General features: G+C 37.4%; 1 protein-coding gene across 4 annotated transcripts in view; it reads right to left on the bottom strand.

Moving 5' to 3' along the window:
- The window catches only part of Abcb11 (ATP binding cassette subfamily B member 11), a 62582-nt gene that overhangs the window by 31124 nt on the left and 3536 nt on the right, over window positions 1-27922 (bottom strand). For all 4 annotated transcript variants that reach the window (XM_090342694.1, XM_090342698.1, XM_090342697.1 and 1 more), the window contains exons 4-14: window positions 26981-27219; window positions 21569-21656; window positions 20476-20609; window positions 19079-19250; window positions 15908-16032; window positions 12496-12670; window positions 10742-10855; window positions 6208-6318; window positions 4786-4911; window positions 1909-2112; window positions 294-464 (exon numbers count right to left, since the gene is read on the bottom strand). In XM_090342694.1, the coding sequence (XP_090198820.1) occupies window positions 294-464; window positions 1909-2112; window positions 4786-4911; window positions 6208-6318; window positions 10742-10855; window positions 12496-12670; window positions 15908-16032; window positions 19079-19250; window positions 20476-20609; window positions 21569-21656; window positions 26981-27219 (1659 nt within the window). The remainder of the gene's footprint in view (window positions 1-293; window positions 465-1908; window positions 2113-4785; window positions 4912-6207; window positions 6319-10741; window positions 10856-12495; window positions 12671-15907; window positions 16033-19078; window positions 19251-20475; window positions 20610-21568; window positions 21657-26980; window positions 27220-27922) is intronic.

Genomic DNA, 27922 nt, shown 5'->3' with positions numbered 1-27922 from the left:
AAAGTATAAAATGGAGTGGGGAACTGTTTAAAAACATCATGCTAGTCTTAATAATAGTTGAAGACTAATATTTTACATGTACAGCCATCAGAAGCAAATCGTAGCCATGTTCTGTTCAATAATACAAAGAGTATTTTAGTCAGCCGATACTTTACAAGTGATTAGATTGGATACAAAGATCCGTGTAGACTCACACCTCACTCCTCCCCAGAAAACAATCTTCTTTTTTCCTTTTGCAACAGTGCAAGAATTTTCATACAGACCTTGAAAATGAACTGGGACTTTCCACAAACCTTACTCAATGCTCCTTGTACCATGGATTCACTCTCATTGTCCAATGCTGAAGTGGCCATGTCCAAAATGAGGATCCTGGGGTTTCGGATAAGGGCTCTCGCAATGGCTATTCTTTGTTTCTGGCCACCACTCATCTGGCCTCCTCCTTCTCCAACCAGGGTGTCAAATTTCTAGGAAGAAAAGGATGCTGGTTATCAGGGAGAAAAAGATGGCTTCTCACCATATGCCCACGTGAGGCTTTTTTCTAAATTCCTCCACAAGCATGAATTTCCACAGGGCCAACTTTCTGCTGAAAGAAACACCACTTTCAAAACCGAAGATCTAATCAACATTTGCTTGCAAGATAAAGACAACGACAGATGGTTTTATTTCTAGGTGCTCTGAGCAGTATAAATGTTCCTCTTTAGCTTCAAATGAAACATTTTCAACCAAAATAAAAGTTTGAAAATATCAAAGCCATTTTAGAGGACTGAAGTGCATATCAAATCCCTATCTCTTTTCCCCTAGAAAACAGAACAAACTATAATGCTGAAAGATCTCCTTGCAAATGAAAGCTCGAAGGTGCTTTATAATCATATAACCATATATGGCTATATACAGTACCATAGCTAGTAAGTGGTTATGGAAGATCTCATAGGCCTCACACTACCCCTGAATTCAACAACATAGTGCTGGTTGTCAGACTCTTATCTTGCTTAGAATTATCCAATATGATGTGAGTTCCTAAGATAAAGCATGGTGCTGAAATTGTATATGTTTCATCTCATTTACTCTCCAGGGATACCACATGAGGAAGATAATTGCTGTTCTCTGCAACTGGAGAGTAAAGAAACATTGGCTATCAAGAGGTAAAATGGCTTTATGGAAACTTGGACATTTATAAAGCTGATATTTAGAGAAGTTGAGCTTGATATTGAATTGATTCAGATTCTGGAGACTTCTATTTTTCAACCATTAGGCTACAGCATACTCATATCTGCAAAACTATTTATAAAGGTAATTTAGAAATCCAAATAGGAAATGTTCAAGATCATTGACTCAGAGCCAGACCACCTGTCTTTCCTGCTTTTGTATTATACAACTTTGAGCAAGCTATTAACTTTTTAGAACCTTAGTTCTACACAAACCATTAGGGATAATAGTTGCTACAATGCAGAATACAACTGAGGATTAAATGAGTCAATGGACATGAAGTGCTAAAGCAGTTCCTGGAGTGTAGTAAGTGTCACATGAGTATCAGCTATCAATAATCCTCTGACTTAACAGGCCATCAGTAGCAATGTAACAGAGGGGTTTTATGTGAGTGTGTGTGCGTGCGTGTGTGTGTGTGTGTGCGTGTGTGTGTGTGTGTGTGTGTGTGTGTGAGAGAGAGAGAGAGAGAGAGAGAGAGAGAGAGAGAGAGAGAGAGGAAGCTCCCCAGTTTGGTGGTTTTTCAATACATAAACACCTACTCAGATGAAAACTTAAACTTATGGTACATCTCTAGGCCTGACATTAAACAGGCCCTTAAGAATTTAACAACTCAGAATTTAATCAAATGAAAATGTGCATTCTATGTCACTTTCTTCCTTCTAAGATTTACAGGTTTCCCATGGAGACTAGGGCTAGGGCTACCTGTGGCAGGTCCATGATGAAGCTGTAGGCATTGGCTTCCTTGGCAGCTCGGATGATGTCTTCCATTGTGGCCTCTTCTCTGCCATATCGGATATTTTCTGCAATAGTGGTGGAGAACAGAACTGGCTCCTGCTCCACGATCCCAATCTGATTTCTCAGCCACTGCACATTAAGAGAGCGGATGTCATGGCCATCCAGAGTCACCTAGACAGTGTGAGAACAACAGGGCACTGCTTTGAACCTTTCAAGGTTCCGAGTCCTATCACGAGTTCTAGTTGACCACTGGGGAGAGAACATAGAGACTGAAAGATTGTTATAGAACAATCCCACCTAAAATGTAGCTCTTGATCAAGAACATCAATATTAGCTGGATACTGACTCATGCCTATAATTCTAGTTACTCAGAACGCTTTGATCTGAGGATCATGGTTTGAAGCCGGTTTAAGCAAGAAAGTCTATAGACTCTCATCTCCAATTCACTACTAAAACACTAGAAGTGCAACTGTGGCTCAAATGGTAGAGTACCATCCTTGAGCAAAATGCTAAAGGAAAGTGCCTAGACCCACTGTTCAAGCTCCAGCAGCAATACAACAAACAAAATAAATTTGAAAAAAAAAACAGAATAACAACATTATAGAAGTAAAGTTTAGCTAAAGGACAATTCATTGTAGAAATGCAAAAAAAGGTAATATCACTTAACTAACTCTACTGGCACAAGAGTAGGTACATTTTTTTTAATTCCTTGGTTGTTTACCATATTTTCAATATTTTTATCTTTTAACTTGTGACTGAAAGGGGACTTCAAAAATATAATAAGAAATAAAATAATATACCCTATCTTCCATGCTTGTTTCAAGTAGCAGATTCTAGTAAAAAAAAACAATTGAATGAATACGGTCAAACACCCAATGTATACATGTGAAAATGGTACCAGGTAATTTGAAGGGATGGGTGGTGTTGAGATAGATGGGCCAGATTGATGGAAGTGTTGACATTGATCAAAATAAATTGTACTAATAAAATGACGTGTTAAATCTAAACCACTTTATATAACTGGTTAAAGAAAACAAAAAATGATTTTCAAAATCAACTGAAGCTATTAGTGAGAATAAAACAATAGCACAGTGAAAAAAAATCTTAGCATCTTTCTGGGTGCTGGTGGCTCAAGCATGTAATCCTACCTACTCAGGAGGCTGAGATCTGAAAATTGTGGTTCAAAGCCAGCCTGGACATGAAAGTTCATGAAACTCTTATCTCCAATTAAACTGCCAGAAAACCAGAAGTGGCATTGTGGCTCAACTGGTGGAGCACTAACCTTGAGCTGAAGAGCTCAGGGACCCTGTCCAGGCCCATAGTTCAAGCCCCATAATTGACCAAAAACATAATCTTAACATCTTGTATTAAAAATCAACATATTGGGGGATGGGCAATGAAGAGGAGTAAGAATGGAGGAGGAAGTGAGCACATGTAATTATTATATTCAATGTATATTATGTAAATATTGAACTATAATATTAGAGGTAGGATGGGAGGGGAAAATTAGGGAGATCAATGAGAAGGTTGACACTGATGAAGTCCCATTATACTCATAACCAAAACAATGAAATTGTAGCCTCTTAGAACAACTACTTAATAATAAATGTTTTAAATCATGGTTTTCAAAGATTCAGAATGCTAGCGTGGCATATAATAAAGAATGCCCGACTGCAAAGGACATGTGTGTGAGAAAAAAGTTCTGGGCTCTTTTTCCAACCAGTGTAACAGCATATATCCTGGTAAACTTACTCTACCCAGAGCATTTAATATGCAGGCAAACAAGGCCACCTCAAGGCATTAGCTCGAAGTCAGTGACCATAATTCTGAGGTGGAGTGCAAAGGGCAGGAGCTTTGTCATCCACACACCTATATGCAAATCCCAGTTTGGTCCACCTCCTAGCTAAATGATCTGAGCAGGTATCAGTCCCTTTGGCTCTTCCTCCTTGTGTATGAAGAGGTCATTGTGGATGTGAGGAATCCTTTGTACAGAGCATCTAAGATAGCGGATGATAAATATATGGTAAAAAGTGGCAATTATTTGCCCGGAGTTTGGCCTAGTCGTTAAAGTGCTTGCCTAGCATGCATGAAGACCCGGGTTCAAGTCCTCGGTACCACATACATAGAAAAGTGGCAATTATTCGTGTTGTAATTTTTTTTAGTTTTGGTCTATGTTTCCTTAAACAAACACAGGAAAATAAAATGAAAAGCATTGTTAAATTATGTGTTCAAAATTGCGTGCGTGTGTGTGTGTGTGTGTGTGTGTGTGTGTGTGTGTTAGTACTGGAGCCTGGGCATTGTCCCTTAGCATTTTTTCTCAACACTGGTGCTCCACTGCTTGAGCCATAGCCTCACTTTTGTGTTTGGTGGTTAATTGGAAATAAGAGTCTCATGGACTTTCCTGCCAAACTGCCTTTGAACCATGATCCTGAGATCTCAGCCTTCTGAGTAGTTTAGGATTATAGGGGTGAGCTAACCAGACCTGGCTTAAAACATTTTTAACCCAAACAATAATTAAGGGCTGTTGCCTGTAGATTCCTAGCTGAGTTCTCTTTTGTATTCTAAGGATTTTGGAGAACTTAAGTAATTCATGATGACAACACAAAGGGGTGGGTCAGGTTGGTGATTCACCCAAGAAGCAGCAATATTGGTTTCGAGTATATCTGCATGCTTGGTGATGACTCAGAAAATGTATCTAGCCAGTCACTGAGGACTGTCACCATGCAGAAAACACGTCCTGTCAATTCAGGCAACACAGGTACCAGGACTGTCTCAGTTTGATACTGCACTATTATTTATACCTCCTAGTCCTCACCCATTGAGAACTTTCTGGAAGTTGCATACCATGCCTTCACAGGGATCATAGAATCTCTGAATGAGCTGTAGTGCTGTACTTTTTCCAGCTCCACTGGATCCCACCAGAGCTGTTATTTCCCCTGGTTTAATGACCATACAGAGGTTGTTTAAAATCTGGAGAAGAAAGAAAATGAAAACATTAAAAGAAATACTTAAATTATCACTGTGTACCAAACCAAGCAATTAAGCAGTAAGTTAGAGTGATTTGTAGGGAAACTACAAATGTATGTATGACTACTTGTGCCCCTGCAGTACTGAGGGTAAACTTTCAGCATATAGCACAATGAGTAATGGCTGTGGTCAAGAAGTAAATTTATATGTGCTAATATTATTATAGTAAAGTAAACAAGCCAAGCAATCTTTAAAAGGTTTTTTGTTGTTTTTGTTTTGTTTTGTTTTTGTCAGTCATGGAGTTTGATCACGGGGCCTGTGTACTGTCTCAGAACTCTTTGGCTCGATGCTAACAGTCTACCACGTTGAGCCACAGTTTTACTTCCGGTTTTCTGGTGGTTAATTAGAGATAAGAGTCTCATAGACTTTCCTGCCTGGGTTGGCTTTGAATTGAAGTTCTCCTGAGTGCTAGGATTACAGGTGTGACCCACCAGAATCAGTTCAAAAGTTTTATTCCAAAATCTAGTTTTAACTACTTCTGGATGAAACAATGGCTCATACTTGTAATTTCAGCTAGTTGGTAGGTGGAATTTAAGAGGATTGTGATTTAAGACAATTCCATGGTTCAAAGTCAGCCCATACAACAAAGTCTATGATCCATCTCCACAAATGCAGAACTGGTAGTGTAGCTCAAGTGATAGGACACCCACTAAGTAAACAAGTTGAACAAGTCCAAGACCCTGAGTTCAAACCTCACTACTGGGGAAAAAAGGAAGAAAAAGTCTCATTCAAGGGAGAGATTCTTTTTTTTTTTCAATAAAGACACCTCTGTAAGTCTTGGTGAGTTCAGGAAAACTGTACTGCTTGCTCAGAATAAACACCTAATACAAGACAAACAACTCTCTAACTCCCCTTCTTGTTAAGGCTCGTGGAGTGAGTCTGGTGTAATTCAGGTGGGAGGTAAACAGTTACAGACAGGAGCTTCCTGTGGCCACTCATTCCTGTCTAGTGTGCCACACCCTCTTCCATTTCTAAGCAGTAATGACGAAGGCATGCTTCTTGTTTGCTGACTGCCTTGTCATCTGTTTATCATGTGCTTAGAATGACAGGATCTGCCACTCCTTTCAACTGAGCATTGTAGAGCTGACTCAGTTTGAATGCGCTATTAAGCCCTGTTCCAATCGGAAGGATTTGCACAACATAATCATTTCAAAGATGTGGTGTGTCACCTAAGAGGGTACTTATGAATCATCAAAGAATCCAATACCCACTGCTTCCAGGGAAAAGGCTGGCACTCACCTTTACATTTGGTCTGGAAGGATAGTGGAAGGTCACATTGTGGAATTCAATTTCACCCTTGATTCGATCCAGCTTGTAACCATCCTCTGACATGCAGTCAATGATGGGTGTCTGAATGAAATATCAAAGATATAACAGCCACATATACTACATGAGATTTCCTGATCATCTTAGTGTGAGTTAATTCATAAAACAGAACAGCTAGGTAAAACTTTACAGAGATACTCTACAGATAGCTTATTTCTTAAGTTCATTAATTAATATCTTATTTCTTATTGTTAATTTCATTAATTATTTCTTATTTCCTTAAATAATTATGAATAAGTGATAACAATCACTTCCCTTAATTGAAATATTGTAATATTATTACATTATCATATATTGTTACTAAGTATGTACACTAACACAATAAATATATGTCTTTATTCAATTACTATGTTCATCAAGTTGTAACTATGAGATTATATATATATATATCAGTGTTATATGATAGTTAAGACAAATGTAGTAATACAAGTTATTGATGTATAATCTATAACATTGATATATGTTGTGACTAACATTTAATATAATGCATTATATTACACATTAGTTACAATCCTGAGATAGTGCTATATATATATATATATATATATTAGTGTGCTTTTTGCCATTTCCATAGAGACATTATAATCTAACTGGACAGGTGATGTGCTTATTTTTCAGTTAAGGAGATAGAAGTATCCCAGATCATTTCTTAACTAAGATAATTCAACTAGTCCACCACACTAGGCTCCAGTAGAATTCTACATGTGAATATCCACTGTAGAAGATTATTTTTAAAAAACCAAAAACCTATGTGTCCACAAACAGTGCTAACTTGCTCAAATGCTTCATCAAATACAACTAACTTGCTCTTTATATCCTGGAATTTCACTTCTATTGTTGTTAGTAGTGAGTCTAATCTAGAATTTAGCCATTTTGGCTAAATAGATAAGAACTAGAACTCTTGCTATCAGAATACTTCATACTGAACTTTTACCCTGTCCAGTAACCAGTAAAATAAGTTCATCAACACTGATCTATTTGAAGGTATGGTATAATCTACTTTCATCCTGTTGAGCATCTAATAAAGATAATAAAATCATTCTTTAATGCCTTCATTTGTAGTTACTGTTTCAGGACCCTTTGACAGTCATAACTTCCTTTGAAGATATAACTACCCATAGAATAAGGTTGTATTCAAACAGATCAACATCTTTATGAAACTTCCAATAATTTCGCTTTACCAAAGGATATCCACAACAGAAAATAGGTTTTTCTGGATCCTTATATATCACCTTGTACCAACATCCATTCAAAATAGATCAAAGACCTCAATGTAAGACTAGAAATCATGAAATAATCACAGGAAAAAGTAGGAAAGCACTAGGGCTCCTAGATATCAGTTGAAACTTTCTAGGTAAATATCCAGACAAACACAACAAGCACACAGACATTGGCTAAGTGGGATTGCATCTGATATATTTTATGTGTGCTTAACTGGTTATTTGAAATTGGATAGGGAAGGGGGGAAATCAAGATGAGCAGGGGGGAGGGTGGGAGGGAAATGGGGACCATGTCATGAGAAAGGGTATCAATGTTTGTGAAGTTATGCACCTTCTATCTGGTAAATATAATGTAACCCTTCTATTAATTGCAATAAAAAATCCAAAAAAGAAATATCTGATATAAAAAAAGTTTCTGCACAGCAAAGAACATACCTAACAAGATGAATTGAAAACCCACAGAATGGGAGATGTTTACCAGCTATCCATCAGACAAGGATCAAATGGCAAGAATATAGTTAGAGCTCAAAAAATTATGTCCCCCCCAAAAAAAACAACAATCCAATTAATAAATGGGCTAATAAGTTGAAGAGAGACTTCTCAGAAGAAGAAGTAAAAATGACCCATAAACACATAAAGAAATGTTCAACATGTCTGGCCATAAAGAAAATGGAAATCAAAGCAACACTGAGATTCTGCCTCATCCAAGTTAGAATTACCATTATCAAGAAACTAACAATAACAAATGCTGTCCAAACCAGAACTCTACTACACTGTTGGTGGTAATGTAAATTTGTTCATTCTTGCTGGAAAACAGTATGGAGATTCCTCAAAAAAACTATAGATTGGGACCGGGAGTTTGGCCTAGTGGTAGAGTGCCTGCCTAGCAAGCACGAAGACCGGGGTTCGATTCCTGAGTACCACATACATAGAAAAAGCCAGAAGTGGTGCAGTGGCTCAGGGTAGAACACTAGCCTAGAGGACAGTGTTCAGGCCCTGAGCTTAAGCCCAGGACTGGCAAAAAAAAAAAAAAAAAAAACTATAGAGCGATTCTATGCCCCAAATCCCACTCCTGGGCATTAATACAACATAGCGCAAAGAAAGCTATAGTAAACCACCAGCACAACCATATTCATTGCAGTATTATTTACCATAGCCAAGATATGGAATCAGCCCAGATGCACCTAAATGGATGAATAGATTAAGAAAATGTGGTATAATATGCACAATGGAATTTTATTGATCCATCAGACAAAATAATATTGTACCATTAATAAAGATATGGTAAGATTTGAAAACAGAGGTTGCAAGATTACCATCATTTGTGTCCATAAATCTATATGTAAAAACACTGGAAGGTATGAAAGTAAATATAAATGAATTAATTCAATTATAATGGACTCTATGGAGAGCTCAAATAGTATCATTTTTAGAAGGACTAAGTCAAAGCCCAACAAAATGAATAACAGGAAATGGATAGTTGCAAGGGGGAGGTGCTCTAAGGGAAAGGGATAGGGGAATGAAGGAGGAAAGTGGGAAAAAAATTATTGTATATACCACAACATTAAGAAAAATAAAGGAAGAATTGGGTGGAAAGTGGTGAAAATATTGAAGGGATAACAGATCAGATGCACTGTATATATAAACTGCTTAGTTAATGAAAAAAATTCAAAAATATTCCAGCAAAAATAGTAGGTTTTCATGTATATTAAATGTCATTGTTTAGAAAACACAACTGTAATTCAGGGCATTCATAAACATCTTTGATTTCCAGGATTTCTGACTCAGCCCATGCTATATTAAAAAGATGAGCTAGCCAAATGTGATATTTCATACTTGTAACCCCAACATCAGCAGGCCAAAGCAGGAAAAAAATGAATTTAAGGACAGACTGCTTTACATAATGTGACCCTATCTTTAAAAAAATAAGGCCACACAGTATGACACTAAACGAAAGGACCTCTAGGATATAGAAACAAAAGCCATATAATGAGTGATTGTTGTCCTTAATGTACTAGGTTATCGCTCATCTCTTTTGCTGTCCTTTGGTTATCTCATATTGTTACAGTACCTCACTTTGTTATCTGATATATTGGATATATTTGTATTTGGTTATCTGAAATTGGATAGGGAAGGGGGGAAAATAAGATGAGGGGTGGGGGTGGAGAGATGGAAATGGGGACCAAGACATGAGAAAGGGTATCAATGTATGTGAAGTAATGCACCTTCTATCTGGCGAATATAATGTAACCCTTCTATTAATTACAATAAAAATATATGAAAAAAATAAAATAAAAAGCAAAACACAATAAAGCTAAAAGTTATCACAATTGAATGAATTTGGTCTTGGTCTTAAAGGCTGTTTTCCAATCCCTCCAGCCTCAGGCTCTTTCTCACTCTGCCCATTCCACCAGCCTTCTTCGAACTCTTTCATTTCACCAAGCCCTTTCTTGGAGGTCTATCTTTCAAGAGTTCCCTCACTTTCCATGAATCCAACTGGAAGATTCTACCCTTTTCTGTAGTCACTATCATTTTGCTTTGTTTTAGAAACTGTATTAAACTGAGCATGACAGGCCATCACTTTTTGAATCTGCTCAACTTCTTTACTGCTGTTTCCCACAATGGGTCCTTATGTGTTCCAGCTCCCTGCTGCATTCCCAGCTCTTAATATTGTTGCTGCCTCATGCTTGCACTTAATAAATGTTGCTGAGTTAAGTGCAATTTTATACCTCCACATATAAAGAGAACATATATATTATATATACATAATATGTAGCTCCTCATAGATAGATAGATAGATAGATAGATAGATAGATAGATAGACAGACAGACAGACAGACAGATAGATAGATAGATAGGATAGATAGATATAATCTTTATTTTCTTCAATGCTTGAATTTAAGAATAAATGCCTTTCCAGGGCCCAGTAACTCACATCTGCAATCCTAGCTACTCAGGAGATTGAGATCTGAGGACCACAGTTCAAAGTCAGCCTGGGCAAGAAAGTTCATGAGACTTTTATATCCAATTAAGCTGGAAGTAAGGAATGGCTCAGGTGGCAGAGTGCTAGCCTTGAGCAAAGAAAGCTCAAAGACAGCTCTCAGACTCCCCCACATCGCACCGCACTGACCCCCCACCGCCACCCTCCACCCCCCACCAAGAACAAATGCCTTAACAATTCATTTCCACCCCACCAGTTAGTGGCTTCACTTCTGGCTTTAACATACCCTGTCTATTGTTTCAAAGATGCTGTGAGCTGCAGCACGCCCAGTAGCAAAGGCTTCCAAGCAAGAAAAGGCCTGGCCAAAATTTATAGCTCCTACTATGATGCTGAGGAAAATCTGAAATAAAAAGAGAGACATGGTTTTCAGACATTCTCAACAGTACGCAAATTAATACTGCTCCCCAACAATCCACAAAAAAGCCCTTGTTAAAATGAGATGTAAACAGAAGATTATAGGAAGAGATTAAAGAGGATGATAATGTTCGAGACACGTTTATATCATCCATACAAGTAAGTACTGAGGAAATATCCACTGAAGGTTAAATTCGTACAGAAGATCCAGAAGAGCTCATAGTCTAACTTGCTGAGAGATGAAAACCAGAAAATAGGATTCTCACATGTGAGAGTCGCCAAGGGACTTTTTATTCAGTGCTTCCAACTGAAGTGTATATCATTTAATTTTCAGTTTACCATTTCATTTCCTCCTATGAAGGTTGTTCATGCATTTGTCTCCCATCTCCTCATAGGCAAGAAATGAAAGAAGGAATGCTTTGCTCAGGAAATGTCTTTTCAACAAAGTGAGCAACTGAGACTAACGGCAAAATCTCTTGGGAGCAATTGGGGCAATAAATATGGGGAAACTTATAGTCAGATTTCAGATTTCTCATGTTTCATTTTAATCTATTTTCCTGTGTCTGTGAAGTTAAAGAGATCAAAAACATATAAAATTAAAACAATTTTTTTCAGGCTGGGTTCCCGTTTGCAACCCAGACTACCCTGAAACTCCAATGGTAAAGTCTATGAGGCATAAAAAATGAAAGAAAAAAAAAACCTTTGATCTCCTGAACCTCAGAGACTTTATCATCGGAAAGCAGAAAACGCTGTGTACAAGTTGAAAAGGCTACCATGAGATACAATTGTTCTGGAGGGAAAGCCAGATGCCAGGGAAGAGTAGTGTGGGGCTAATGAGCACAGAAGGATGAAGTGAGAGGGAGCCAAGATGCCATTCAGCGGCATGTGGAGGGGAATGCAAGCCAGAGAGGGTAAGAGCTGCCCAAGGGATTAGGAGAAGCTTTCTGATTCCAGGTATATTCAGTGACTCTACTAGTTACTACCAGGCTCCCCATTCTCTAGTTGAGTATATATCACCATCGTGTTTACACAATTATTTAACTATTATCTTCCCCACCAACTATGAAGACTGGCAAGGCAAAACCACATTTCATTTGCTCACTATTGAATCTTTTGCCTTTTGGATGCTTCTGGAAACATGACATTCAGTTGTATGAATAACTGAAAAGGATCCTGAGAATTAAAAGTAGCTATGGCATTAGCAGTGGCATAGCATGGCACAGCTGAGTAGGAAAGTAAGCTTATATTATCTATTCAGTGGACTGACTTCAGACTGCAGCGACTCATCACATTTCATGAACATGTTCATTAGGTACGTGCCTGCGTGATTGTTAAGCTTGGTTATATGATCTGTGTGTATTTAGCTGAGAGATCACTGACTTCTCATTCTTGTGGCATATTATCTTTCAGGCTCTACTGAAAAATTATGATCTTACAGCTAAAAACAGTATATATCCTCTGTGACTTGGAAATCATTCAGTTGTTGGTCTCATACATCTATGTCTTCACCACAAACGGATTCCATGAAATCATTGATGCTGATCTTCCTCAAACACTAGGCAAGAAACAACCTGTGGAACACAGGGAGCTTTCTGAGATCCAGCAAGATCAAGAAGCTCTGAGTACCTGGACAAGGGTTCCTGGTGTGTATTCCTCTTCATCCAGGACAAGTTTCGAACCATACCAGAAGGCCAGCGCATAACACAAGAAGATGAGGCACCACATGTATCCTGTAAAGAAGCCTATCACCATCCCTTTTCTTATTCCCCAGGTCTGGGCAAACACCAGATTCTTCTCATACCTGTGACGAGAAAACATTGGAGATGAGTTCCAGTATCACCTGAGCAGCTAAGTTGTTTAAAATGGCCACAATGCAGTGGTTTTACTCAATAGTTCTAAAGCCACCCAAACACAAGGCAGCCTTAAATGTAAATCCACAATAACCTCTGCCTCATTGTTTGTTTCAAGCTGACAATACAATAGAATAGTTATACAAGCATCATCAATGGACTGCAGCTTGTAGGAGAATGACAGTGGAACAACCCTGCCTTAAGCAAACCTAACTTTTCACATGAACATCTGCACGTAAGAGATCTAGTACTAGTTGTTTGTTTCTATTACATGACATCCCATTTTCTATTAGAAAATATTGCAACTCTCTTCAGATAAGCAGATCAGATTATCTGACTATTTCTAACATTCATACCAACTCATCTACATCTGCCCACACATCTACTCTGGTGAGTTATTGGATCATATAATAGTTCAAGTTGTTAATTTGGAGGAATGTCTATGCTGCTTTTTCATAATTTCTGTCTAGTTCACATCCACACTCACAATGTACTTAAAGTTCTCTTTCCTCCACATCCTTATAAGGACTTGCTATCATTTATATTCTTACTAATAATCATTCTTCCTAAGGTGACATCTCATTGTGATTTCAGTTTGCATTTCCAAGATGAGTAGCAATGTTGAACATTATTTTCTTATACTTGTTAGCCACTTGTATATCTTCCTTTCTGAAACTTAGGTCTATTGCCTATTTTTAAATTAAATTATTTGGATTTGTTGTTGTTGTTTGGGGGATTTTGCTTATTTGTTTGTTGTGCTATTGAGTGTTTAAGGTCCCTTTATATTCTGTATACCAACCCCTTGCCAAACATAGTTTTTATATTGTTTTCTGCCATGCTGTTAGCTTCCTTTTCTGTGTAGTAGCTTTTTAGTTTGGTGTAATTCTATTTCTCTATATTTGCCTTTTGCTCCCTGTGCTTTGGGGGTCTTATCCAAAAAAATACTTTCCATCCCAATGTCCCAGAGCATTTTTCTTTTATTTTCTTCTAGTTGTTTATAGTTTAAGTTTTACATGTAAAACTCTAACTTAATGATAAGGATTTTGTATATGGTATGAAGTAAAGATATAATTGTATTCTTCTGCATGAGGACATCCAGTTTGCTCAATATCATTCATTGAGAGACTATCTTTTCCTCATTATATATTCTTGGCATCCTTGCCAAAAAATCCATTGATTACATAGGTGTGGAATTATTTCTAGACTCTATTCTTTGTTCTCCATTTGTCTATGTTTATGTCTGAATGCTGTTTTGATTGTTATAGAAATCTCTATAGGGGGCTGGGAGTTTGGCCTAGTGGTAATTCCTCAGTACCATATGCACAGAAAAAGCTAGAAGTGGTACTGTGGCTCAAGCAGAGTTCTAGCATTGAGAAAGCCTAAGGACAGTGCTCAAGCCAGGGACATGCAAAAAAAAAATCTATGTAGTAGATTTTGAGATAGATTGTGAGATTCCTCCAACTTTGTTCCTTTTGCTCAAGATTGTGTTTGCTGTTTGGGGTCTTCTGTAATTGCATGGAAATTTTAGGAATTTTTCCCATTTCTATGGAAAATATTACCCAAATTTTGGTAAAGATTGCACTGAGCATGTAGATTGCTTTGTGGAACATTCAGATTTTAGCATATTCATGTTTTTAAAATCTATTAACACAAGGTATCTTTCTATTCATTTGTGTCCTCTTCAACTTTGTTCTTGAATGTTTTATACTTTAAGTGTACAGATTGCTTTTCACCTCCTTGGTTAAATTTGTTCTTAATTATTTTCACTTGTGACTCTATTGGAAATATGATTATTTTCTTGGCTTCTTTATCTGATAGGGGTTCATCTTCAGCGAATAATAATATCATTGATTTCTTTGTATTGATTTTGCATTATGGAACTTTGCTGAATTTATTGCATATTACATCACTTTGGTAAAATCTTCAAGGTTTTCTGTATACAATATGTCAGTTGAAAGCAGAGAATTCTTAACTTCTTCCCATCTGACTTAAATGCCTTTTATTGCTTTCTCTTGTCTGGTTGTTTGAGCACAGACTTCTAGTTATGTGCTGCGTAAGAGTAACAAGAGTTGCTATACCTGGATTTTACCTGATCATAGAGGCACACTAATAAGTCTAATTATCTGTGCAATAGTCATTTACAGTCTTTATTGTATTAAGATATATTAAATTTATATGTGATGTGTTCAGAGTTTATATTATGTTGAAATTTATTTCATAAAATTTAAGTATCTCGAGATGATCATCTAGTTTTTGTTTTTCATTCTGTCAATATGGCCTCTTACATTTATGGATTTGCTTATGTTGAATAAGAGATTTATCTCATGGATAAATCTCTCAGAGCATGGGAACAGTCCTTTAAATATGCTGTTGAATTTGGTCTGTTAGCATTTGTGAAGGAGTTACACAAGTATGTTCATCAATGACATTAGCCTGTGATTTTCTTTGGTTGTGATGTCTTTATGATTACAGGATCGCAGGTATTTTCATTTGTTTTTGCAGCAATGGGGATCAAATCTAGGGCCTTGGGTGTGTTAGGCAAGCACACTTGACCACTAAACTACATCTCTATCACTAAAATAAATTGGAAGCTCCTTTTCTCTTCAATCTTTTGGGAAGAATTTTTGAAGGATTGCTGCTAATTCTTCTTTAAAAGTTTAGCAGAGCTCATCAGTAAGGCCTGTGGGTCCTGTGCTTTTCTTTAATAAGAGACTTTTCTTACTGATTCTTTCCTTACATTTTTTTTTTCTGTTCAGCTTTTCTATTTTTTTCCTTTATTCAGTGTCGGTCGATTCCATGTTTCTAGGAAATTGCCCAATTCATGGAAACCATTTAATTTGTTGGCATGTAATTGTAAACAGTAGTCTCTTACTATCATTTGCATCTCTTCTGGGATCTGTTGTAGTGCCTCATGGAAGTTCAACTTTAATGGCAGCAGCCAGTTTTAAAGATAGGCACATGAGCAGACATATCAACAGAGTTTGAAACAAACATCTAACTTACATTGGTTTTCTAAAATTCACAAACAGCAGTATCTTAAAAAAAATGGCTAAAGGCTTGGACTTCTTGTCGTACTTTGAGCAATCCAAATTACTTGGCTTTGCCATGCGGGGAAAGATGAGGAAGAGTCAGAGAATTATGTTGGCTGATGATACCCAGAAAAGGGTCAGACATTCCATATAACTAACCTTTCAACCTCTCTTTGCTCACCACCAAAAGCAGCCACAGTTCGTACAGATGAAATGACTTCATCAGCTACAGATCCTGCTTTGGCATACGCCTTCAACTCAAGGTCTGTGAATTTGGACACACTCTAAAATCAAGAAAAAGAAAAAAAATGTGAAAATTAAGTTATTAGGTCAGGCATCTGTCATTCACTGAACAGATTCACTGAACAGAAGTAAAGATGTGGCATAGTTGAATGTCACATTCGATTCTTACTGAAACCCCAGAGAGGGGGGGAATCGGTCCAAGTTTTGGTCTATGCTCAGCCTTATCCGTGGTGTTTGTTTATCAAAAAACATCAAATGGACTGCATGGAAGGTCTCAAAACCCTTTCACAAAGTAAACACCTGATAGGTCATTCTGTAACACTGAAGTATTTGTGTGGAATGAGGTTCACAAATTCAATCAGGGCAATTAGCATTGCTACCAGCCAGGAATTATTATAAAAATCATTGGCCAAATATGAGAGACCAAGACCTGAGGCCCATGTAAGGAGCAGTTTCATCAATACTCAAATTTTCATGTAGACATTATAGATTGCACTGTTTCTTCACGTTCTTTATCTAATTCATTCCTAAAAGTCATTTATGACATAGTCGTGAGAAAGTTACATGACTGCGAGTGGTTCTTGTTTCTATTGCAATGGAATATTAAATTAATTTCAAGACACTTTAGTTAAATTGACCTCAAAGCTTAAGAAGTATGTATTTATAAAGGTCTAACAGGAATATGCAAAACTTACAATAGCTTCTAATATGCCGTATGGTACCCATCTCTGCCTTTGACTTGTGCCTAGTCGAGTTGTTTGCATCATTTCAGGGCAACAAACATGCACAGGCATGAATGGAATAAGAAACAAATGCAGAGCTACAACATTCCAAATCAATGACACATTTGTAAGTCAGAATATGGGTACTCAGATGACACCAGAAACCATGCTCTTAAAAATCACCTTCATCAGATAATGGTTTTAGTGTCCAGCATGTTAAAATGTGGCATAGAATTTGTTGAAAGGTGTACATTACTTCATCACATCTTATAGACTAAATGTATTGGGGGAAGACAAAAACAAAAGCAACTGGACCAGATGGTTGCAGAACATTTCATACCCTTCAGAAGAAATCAAGAGTCCACTGGAGTGAGAAAGTTTGGTAGGAGAGACAGCTATCAATCTTCTGTGCATACTTTTTTAAAGATCTCAAATTGAAATGTCTTTGTGCAACCACTTTAAAATAATTTTAAATGATTTTTAAAAAGATCTCTTAAGTTTCAGGCTTCAGTGGCTTATAGCTGTCATCTTTCCTACTCGGGAGGCTGAGACCTGAGGCTCCAAGTTCCAAGTCAGCCAGGAAAGAAAAGACCATGAGACTCCTCTCTAATTAACCACCAGAAAACTGGAAGTGGGACTGTAGCTTAGTGGTAGAACACTAGCCTTGAGAAAAAAAAAAAAGAAAGGAAGGAAAGAAGGAAGGAAGGGAGGGAGGGAGGGAGGGAGGGAGGGAGGGAGGAGAAAGAAAGAAAGAAAGAAAGAAAGAAAGAAAGAAAGTTCAGAGCTCCAGGCCCTGAGTTCAAGCCCCAGGACCAACCAAACCAAAAAAAAATCTCTTTAGTAATTGATTCTGTGCCAGCCACAGGGCTTAAGTGTATATAACATGAATCATGCCTTGAATAATCACAATGACTTAGAGAGATATTGCCCCTATTTCCCTATTTTTTAAAATAGACTCTACATTTTATAATTCTTCCAGCATAAATTTCTTCAAACAAAGCAATTTTAATTCCCTGTTTTTATTTTTTGCTTTAACTCAGGACCTGAGCACTGTCCTTGGGCTTTTTCAAGGCTAGAGATCTACTACTTGAGCCCCTGCACAACTTACACCATTTTCTATGTATGTGGTACGGAGGATTCGAACCTGGGTCTTTGTGATGCTAGGCGAGCACTCTACCACTAGGCCAAACTCCCAGCCCCTGTCCCTATTTTTAATGTGTGCAAACTGTATGTAGTTTTATGACATGCTTCTCATGAGTCACACAAAGTAGTTAGTGGGAAGACTAAGTGGTGTCTTAGCAAAGTAAGCTCTTTGCCATTGCCAATCATTTTCTGTATCATCTGGAAGCTGCTTAAATAATATACCCAGTGGACTATGAGAATATGTTTGCTAGAAAATATCATTGTGGAGATTGGTACCTGTTGCTCAACAATCTGTAAGTATAATACAGCTATTCATTTCAAGTCTCTTCTCATGTATTTAGAAATTATTACGTTTGATTCCATGGGTTTCTATCAATATGGTTGTGCCAAAAATAAGAAATGATTTCTTAGTTCCTGGTAGAGTTTTGAACTGGAGCAACTATATGTTTCTACTCCTATACATTGTCTTGGCCTGAAAAGCTGAGGACCAGAATATTTCAAATAACTTCATTCTGCAACTGGTCAGCTGCAATGAGATATTGCTATGATTGTATAAATCTCTTACATCCCCTTGACTGCTCTGAGGGTCTTTGGGCCTTTGTGAGAGAGGCATCCCAGCTTGGGAGACCATGGGTCACTTGTTGAAGAGTGGGGGGGATTTGGTTAGTCTCTCTCGAACCTGAATCCTGCTGTGCCAACTATGCAATCCCAGGTACATCCTTTCAGAAGAGCCCTTGTTCCTTATATTTACAATCATCTTCGTACTTTATAAGATTGTAATAAGGATTACAACTAATAAATATGAAACTTTAAAAGAACCTGACAAAAATGTAGATGTTCAATACAGTTCGCAGTCAATAAAATAATAGTTAACCCCCTTAAAACTTATACTATCATCTCAATAGATACTGAAGAAGTGTTTGACAAAATTTAATCCATTCAAAGGACCATTCCCCAGGTTCAAGTGGGATTTATCCCTGGGACGCAAGAGTCATTCAACATAAGCAAATAAATGGATTTAATCAGCTTTATTAACAGAATGAACGATAAAAACAACCTCAATGTTGATTGATCCTGGGGGATAATGAAACAGAATAAAATAAAAATAGTGACAATTATAGTAACTAAATGTGCTCAGGAGAAGAAAAGCAAGCTTCATGTTTGGGGGCTGTTTGTGAAGACTAATGCCTTCCTATGAAAAGAAACCCAAAAATATTCTTACCAGGCCAATGATGGCTGCTCCAATCCCAATGAGAGGACTGACAGAAATAATCACCAAGGTCAGTTTCCAACCCCTGTAAAATCCCAGCAGGAAGCCACAGATGGCTGAGGACATGCGCTGAATGAAAATGGCCAATTGATCAGCAATAGCCTCGTTGATTTTATTAACATCACTAAGGGAAAAAAGTAGGATCGCATAGCTGAAGTTAGTTCAAATGTCGTGTCCTTCTTAAACATTCCCATCTTGGTTCCACCATCACCCCTGGTGACATCACAGTTTCTAAATCATGAAAAATCAGCAACACAGTGGAGTTTATTATCAAGCCTCTACTTCTAGCCAGTTCAATTTTCCCCAGCTAATAGCCATTCAACTTTGAACCATCTCTCTTTCTCAGAGCTAATAATCCTGGGTTTGTCTGGAGAGCACTTTATGCTTTCTTCACACCTGTTAAGTCCTGTCAGCCATAAGGTTTTATTCACACACTGCCTCATTCATAAAGTTTGGATAGTCCCTACGAAGAAGTTATATCTTCCCTCCTGTGTTTCCATAGCAATGTGAGTGTGTGAGTGTGTGTGTGTGTGTGTGTGTGTGTGTGTGTGTGTGATTACTGAATTCTGCTAATGGGAAAGTAGAGAAGAATAGTTAAGAGCACAGATTCTGGAGCCAGAATCTCTGAATTCAAATCTGAATTCAAATTATAAGCTCTTAGGCAAATGACTCTTCATTTTTGTCCCCATGTCTCATTATGCTATTTTCATGTACATATATAAATAATAATAATAATAAATATTATTTCTATAATATTTACCTTCCTACACCCATCACCTTCTCCTCCCCCTCCCCAATTTGGTGGCTTCACTACCCGAAACAAAACAGTCTTCCCTTTAAAATCTGTTGTATTTTTATCCAGATCTAGCTTCCACATATATTATATGTAAATCAAACTAAATTATCTTAGTTTTCAGTTTTTAGCAATCATATTTAAGAGGTATTTCCTATGAAAATATTACGCTATCTATAAAAGCCCAATATAGCCAGGTGCAGTAGCTCATGCCTGTTATCCTAGATGCTCAGGAGGCTGAGAGCTGAGGATCATGGTTCAAAGCCAGCCCAAGCACTAAAATCCATGAGACTCTTATCTCCAATTCACCAACAGAAAACCAGAAGTGGTGCTATGACTCAAGGGGTAGGGCAGTAGCCTTGAGCTGCAGAGTTCAGAGATAATGCCCAGGCCAGAGTTCAAGTCCCGCAACAGACAACAACAACAATAAAAAAGCCAACGTCGGGGACAAAACAAATCTAACTGAAAAAAAATTTAATGTGGTAATAGTTTAGAAACAAAAGCATTGTTATCAAAAAAAAGGACACATTAAAACACTATTTTCTTGGTTACTTACTCAGAGAATCTAGTATTCAGCTCTCCCACAGAATTGCAGTCAAACCATCCGATTTCCATTCTCATTATCCTCCTAAAGTAAACTTTTCTCATTTTCTGTACCTGGCGAGCTCCAGCTACTACCCAAAAGCAAATCTGGAAATGGGCAAAGAAGTATTTAACATTTTAATATTCAGAATATTTACTAATTCCTTCCTCTCCCTTTTTGGAAGGTATGTTTCACGGTTGGAAATGGAGAAAAATAATTCACAAAATGCCTCTTTGGGAAAAATAAGCTGTGAAGACTCTGTACCTGTTGCTAATTCATAGGGATGATGACAGAACAATGTTGAAACATAGCCAAAGGCCTGAGATATGATCCAGCTCTGACATCTAAGTAGGCACCTAACTTTGGATCTTATTGAGTTCAAAGCCTGTAGATAAACATTCGTACATGGTTTGCAGGTGATGATAATTTTCAGAAACTATCAGACAATAATTATGAGACAAGCAGGGAATCTCATCTGCTGCTAGATTTTCCCCAATGAACATAAATAAATCTGCCATGAAAATCTGCCAACGCCAGAATAAGAAAAGTAGATTCATTTTTTTTGACAACTGACACTATCGAGAATGCTTGAAAAAATGGGGAGGAGTTTTTTTTGTTTCTACAGAAGGCAGAAAAACTGAAATATTCTTCTTGCTCAGTAATGGTCAAGTAACCCTCAGACTTTCTATCAGTAAATTCAGGAATATGTAGATTCAGTTTTGCAAAATTTGGACTGCAATACAGTTTGGTGACTATAAAGAGAAAAGAGAAAAAAGAAAGTGCATTTTGTTTCCTTTATCTCCATTTGCCTTGAACTTGGCTTTCTCCCACCTACTTGGCCTCCCTCCACAAACACGCCCACAGCTGTGCATTTAAAGCTTGTAGCTTTTCCAATTATGACCCAAGAAGATAGACCTCCCCATTTCACCTATCACTGAGGGAATGCAGCTGTGATTCATGGAGCTTCTGAATAGACAGCTTCAAAGCTAAAGGCCACACTTTGTGTTTCATTGTAATGTTTAGGGGCCCAGATGTTCATCTAAAGTAAAATGGAAAAGTAACTAACTTGAATATAGGCTGTCAGAAATACAGCGACACCAATTCCAGTATAGATGCCAGCAAACTTGATCATCTCTTCCTCAATATTCAATAGCCTTCAAAAGATGGATGAGAATGGAAAGACTTATAAGCAGAATTAAGCCAACAAGGATCACATTTGTAGATACAGCAGGATTTTAAAGTAAACTTAAGTTATTTCTAGTAAATATAAGTAAGGTATTTTTATCTATGCAGTTACAATAATTAAATAACTAAACAGTTCTCCTGATACCAATCACAACAAGTATGTTCCTGTCCCTTTTTACAATGTTTTATTTTATTGTAAAGGTGATGTACAGAGGGGTCACAGGTACGTAAGTAAGATAATGAATACATTTCTTGTCAAGTAATGTTACCCCCTTTTGTCTCCTCCCACTTTCCCTCTTCCTTCACTCTCCTTCCCCAAGTTCATTTCCAATAGAGACCTGTGAGTATCACTGTTGCTTGAGTTCATCCTTTGTCATTTGTCTCACCATTTTGTCTTCCCTTCCCCAAATCAGGTAAATATATATACAAGACACAGAGTACCAAAATCAAAAACAGTAGCAACAGGAAATAAGCCAAAGAAAAAAATTAAAGAAAGAAAAATAACTTTACACAGTACTTTTTTTCATATATTTTTATTGTAATTAATAGAAGGGTTACATGATATTTGCCAGAATGCAATGCAAAAAGTTGATGGCAAACACACTTGCAGGAAACAGCAAGAAATTTTTTTTGTATCCATCACAGCAGAGCCAATACAATGTGGCACAGGACTTAAAATAGGCCGGTCCAAGGAAGGCTTACTTCCAGACTTCCTTGCTAGTCACACTGCCTCTTCTCTCTAGGGCCAGACTTCCCTCTGCCTCTCTCTTGGTAACTGTCCTTGTTGAAAGCAACCATGAGGACCCCCTGAATAATCCAGGCTCAGGCTCATCTCCTTTCCTCCATTTTTAATTGATTACATCTGCATAGTCTTTTCCATATGAGGAAATCACCACAGAACGCAGGAATGAGAGCCCAGACCTTTAGACGTCATTATCTACCTATATTTAATTATTTAAGTATAGATAGTAAATAACATGTGTCTCTGAAGATGCAGATCCTCATACACCAGTAGGGAGAATGCAACATACGGCACTTTGAAAAACAGTCTGCATTTACTCAAACTATTGAGAAATCTAGTTAGCACATGACCCACCTATTCTATTATTACTCACATATTAAGAGAAATGGAAAATTGTGTCCATGAAAACATTTGGACATAAAGGTTCACAGTACCATTACTCACTCTGCCCTTGGTACCTGGTATATTGTATATACACTTATCACCCTGACAATAAGATAATAAAATAATGGAAACTACTGATAATTCCATTAACCAACAAAAGAATAAATAGCATGTATCCATATAATGAAATATTAATCATGTATTTTAAAATGAAATACTGGTTCATGCTATAAACATTTTTTTAAAAAAAAACCTCCAAAACATTAGTATAGGTTAAAGAAGTAGGGGCAAAGAGCCATATATATAGTCTATGAGTCCTTTTGAGTGAACTGTCTAGAATAAGGAAATCTGAAATCAGAAGTTACTGTTGCCTAGGGATGAGGGGAAGGGGAAATCAGGGAGTCATGAGTGAGAGGCTTAAGATTTATTGTTTTTTAATCAAAATGTCCTAAAGTTGACTGTGGCAATAGATGAAAAACACAGTGGATATCCTAAAAATCATTGTGTTGTACATTTAGAGTGGGTAAACCTTGCAGTGTATGACTTATATCTCAATACAACTGTTTTATATAAAGTGTATAGGTGTAAAATACCTAATTTTATCATAGCTAAGTGCGCATTACTAAAAAAAAAAGAGAGACTGAGATCCAACTGAATGAATACCTTCAGATTTCCTTGACATATTGATATACAAGACAAGTAAGGACTCCAGCTCCCAATATCAGGAATAGCCTACAAATGGCACCCAAAGATTCTTTTTTTTTTTTCTTAACATTTTGGGTGTTGTAAAGCAGGGGTGCAGTTACATTCATCAGGTAGTGAGTACATTACTTCTTGAACATTGTTGCCCCTTCCCATGTCTTTCTCCCACTTTCTCCCCCACCCCCTCCCACTCATCTTGTGTTTCTCTTCCCTTCCCTATTTCAAATAAATAAACACACACACACACACACACACACACACACACACACACACACACACACACAGTATACCAGATACCAAAATTAGATACAGTAACAACACAAGATAAATCACAGAGAAAAACCAAAGATTGTTTTTTTCCAGTCCTGAGGCTTGAACTTAGGGCCTGAACACTGTCCTTGGCCTTTCTCAAGGCTAGAGTTCTACCACTTGAGCCACAGCACCACTTCTGACTTTTTCTATGTATGTGGTACAAAGGAATCAAACCCAGGTCTTTGTGCATGCTAGGCAAGCACCCTACCACTAAGTCAAACTCCTGGCCCACAAAGGTTTTTTCTTTTTTTGTTTTTTCTTTTGGTCGGTCTGGGACTTGAACTCTGGGCCTGGGTACTGTCCCTGAGCACTTCAGCTCAAGGCTACTGCCCTACCCTTGAGCCACAGCACCACTTTCGGTTTTCTGGTGGTTAATTGGAAATTAGGGTCTCACAGACTTTAGTGCCGGGCTGGCTTTGAACCACGATCCTTGTCTCCTGTTCTTCACACTCTTAGGTACTCTCCTAAAACTGTAACACAGCTAGTGATCAGAAGAATATGACCAAAATCACAGCATGGCCCTTCCAAATTAATTTACAAAAGGTTTTGTAGCTTCTGTTTCTATTCTAATTGGACAAAAGAAATTTGCTTTGTAATATTTTCCTTGTCCATTGTATTGTCTTCTTTCTTTAATTTACTTTCTTTTGGTTTATTTGGCTATTTTGAGCAGAAGTTCTGATAAGCTAATCATGGAGGCTGATATTCTATAATCCTGACCACTTTCATTCCCTGAGAACCACTTCGAACACTTTAGCTTAAAAGTTCCATCCAACATATTACAAGAGATATGTAACATATAAAATAAAAGAGAACAGTATAATAAAAGAGTAAGAACATAGCCACGCTATGTTGTTAAAATTACTTAATTGGAAACTAGAGGTTTAACTTGGAAACAAGAGGCTTTCTTTTTTGCTTTCCTTCTTTTTGTCTTGTTTGTTTGTCTGTATGTCTTCATAAGTGTAAGATGGGGCACAGAATTGGGGGCACACAAGGTAAACAAATACAACAAATGATACTCATTGAACACTATGTTGAAAATGAGCTATTCGACTTGTGGGTAGAATGTGAGCGAAACCATGGGAGTGAGGAAAGGGGTGATATTGTCCAAATTGAAATGTACTCTTTGCCTGACTGTAACTGCAACCCCTCTGTTTTTACCAGTTTCAATTTTCAAATTATTGTTATTTTATATATCCCAAGATAAATGCATCTCTTACAATAGTCGTATTGCAAAAATAATGGAATACTTTACAGGTATATTAACTATTCCTGATGGAGAATGTTTTCTTCTTTGTCCTCTGTCCAACCCAACCACATTTTGAACTAAACAAATACACTAGTTAGTAGTACAACATGGAGTATTCATGTTAAGTGAAACCACAATACACAAAGTATTTAACCGGTCAAAAAGTTCCTTTTAAATGAATAATCCAAGTAAAAGCACTTTCTACACAACTTCAGATATCTGAATGATAGGAAAAATGATTATTTAAATACTTGTGATCATGTGAATTAAACCAAAATCAGTTTTCTTCAGAAAACCCCAATTTGCAATATTTCCTCACTTTCAAGTATATGACCCAACAAAAATGAACAGAATGAGTAACAGTGGCCATAGAAAATTCATTTCTACTACAAACACTTGCTGTAATAATGTCTGTGATATAAACATTGAAGACATATGTATTCTTAATTCACCTAAGAAATATTCATGAGCACCTAGTATCCCAGAAATACATTGATCTTGACTTATCAATCATTTATCTTCCAATATTTAAGGCATGACAATTTTCTCTTGAATAAATTCGTCCAATGAGTATAATTACCTCAGCTAATTTACATCACGCATGAGGATAATGATTAGTTTAATGTTTTGTGGTTTTAACATTCTAACCTAATGGTTATACCATTCTGTCCTCCAGCAGAAATGAAGGACTTAAAATGACAGTTATTGAACTCTTTCATTAAAGCTTCTCTGAACTTATAGGCAAAAACAAATCTCTAACTTTATTTAATAACTGACAAAGTTATTTCTAATTAGTTGGTTTCTTAATTTGTAAGGAGTAATTCTGAATGTTGTATATTACCCTGTGCTTTTTCCTTCACAAAGAACCTATGGCTTAGTGGTAAAGTACTTGCCCAGCACGCCACATAAACAGAAAAAAGGAGAGAATCTATGAATTTGCAATCACTATTTATGAGCAAGTGTTGATTGAATCATGCTTACTGACTGGTCCTAAACTCTTCCCAGACAAAGATCCTGACTTTGAAATCACAGTGCCTTCATGCTCCCCTGACTTCCTTACCACAACTGGTATTTGACAAGTTTTGGTAGATTGAGTGAATACAGGAAAAACTCTCCAAGTAGATGATTGGTGGGAGAGTAGCAATGACTTAGAAGGCCTTATTCATAGCCTGAAGCAAGCCTGCAGAAAAACTTCAGAAAGCAAGGCATAAATTCATTTCCAAGTACCTGTCTAGCCAGGGTGTGCCCTGCCCTTGATTCTTGATTCTAAACATGAGGATTCACACACGCAAACAAGCTCGTTCTAAATATAAGACAAGATACAGAGTCTCTGCTGTGACATGAATCAGCTCACATACCGGACAGACTCAGGGATCACCAGGTGATTCTTCAGGCTTATCACAACGAGAATAACAGTAATGTGCCCCTCCAACTTCTGGCTCTTTCTGCCCAGCTACATTGGTTCACAGCCTCACATGGCCACCTGGAAACTTACCTACCAACTGTGGCCAATGACTCTGAAGTTCCCATTATAGAGAGGAAGCTTGGACCATGAAATTTTGGCACAGGCACAAATCTAAGGAGCCTCAGGGACTCAGTCAGAAATAGAAAGAGCTCTTGTCTATGAGATTCAAATAAAACTGGCCAGTCCTCTTCTCAGTGATTTAAAGTATTGGCAGTGTCATTTTCAAATTTGTAGTAAACCAAATGATGAAATGTTGGAACTGTATCCAATAAGCAAATTCAAGTCCTACTTCCATTGAGATTTTAAAACTTTGTAAGATGAAAAGCACTTTAGAGCAATTTCTAGAAGTGTTCCATTTTATATGCCTTTACAGCTCAATTATTAATATCCCCTCTAAACACTTTATAATTTGTGAGAAAAAAAGGTGAAAAAAATAACCTACCCACATTGCGTTCCATTTGTAACATTTTGGTTGAGGGAGCTGTTGATCCATACAATGGTGTTATTCACACATGCTTTTCCTGGGATATTCAGTTCTTGAATTTCAATGTCATAGTCAATAAAAAGGTCTGTCAGTATCCCAAAAACAATAATCATGCCTGGCTGGGCAATTCCATGGAGTATTGCACATAAAGTTCCCACCAACATCAGCCAAATGTCAGTCGATGAGGAAAATCGAAACTTGCAAAAACAAAGGGTTGAGAGATCGTCGATTGGTTAAAAGCAGGGGAGGTAAAACTACTTAATTTCAGCTACTAGAACCCGCTAAATAGTATACAATGCCAAGTTTCATGACAGTCATCTCTGATTGGTCCAAATAATGTCCAAATAAAGTGTATATCCATTATCTAAAATGCTCGATGCTTACATTGTTCAGTCTTTCCTCTAAACTCATTCTCTTTACCTGAGGTGTGGATTTGATTGTTCTGTCCTCATCTATATCTTATTGGGACATAGTTACCATTACAGATGCCATGGCCAGGTAGAAGCTACAGTATTTGGTGTTTATCAGCACCATGAATTGGCTCTCAGAAGTAATCATGCCATAGACAAGCACCTAGTTCTGCCTGTGAATGGTTTCGTCCTGGAAAAATTTGGGGTAAATATCTAAGTAATGTAATTCTAGATTTGTGCTAAGAATAAACATATATAATGTGTTATGGTTATTGTGAAGACTTGTTACTAAAATGATAATATGAGTGATTTCTTCCCCCCACCTCACCTCCTGGTTCTGGGGCTTGAACTCTGGGCACAGATGCTGTTCCTGAACTCTTTTTGCTCAAGGTTAGCACTCTACCATTTGAACCACAGCTACACTTCTGACTTTTTCTGTGATGAGTTGAAGATCAGAGTCTCACAGACCGTCGTGCCCTGTCTAGCTTTG

The sequence above is a fragment of the Megascapheus bottae genome, chromosome 12, assembly GCF_031878675.1.
Source record: "Megascapheus bottae isolate mThoBot1 chromosome 12, mThoBot2.hap1, whole genome shotgun sequence".
Classification (NCBI taxonomy): Eukaryota; Metazoa; Chordata; class Mammalia; order Rodentia; family Geomyidae; genus Megascapheus; species Megascapheus bottae.
Note: the sequence above shows the minus strand (reverse complement) of the source record. Positions and strands in the feature narration are given on the sequence as shown.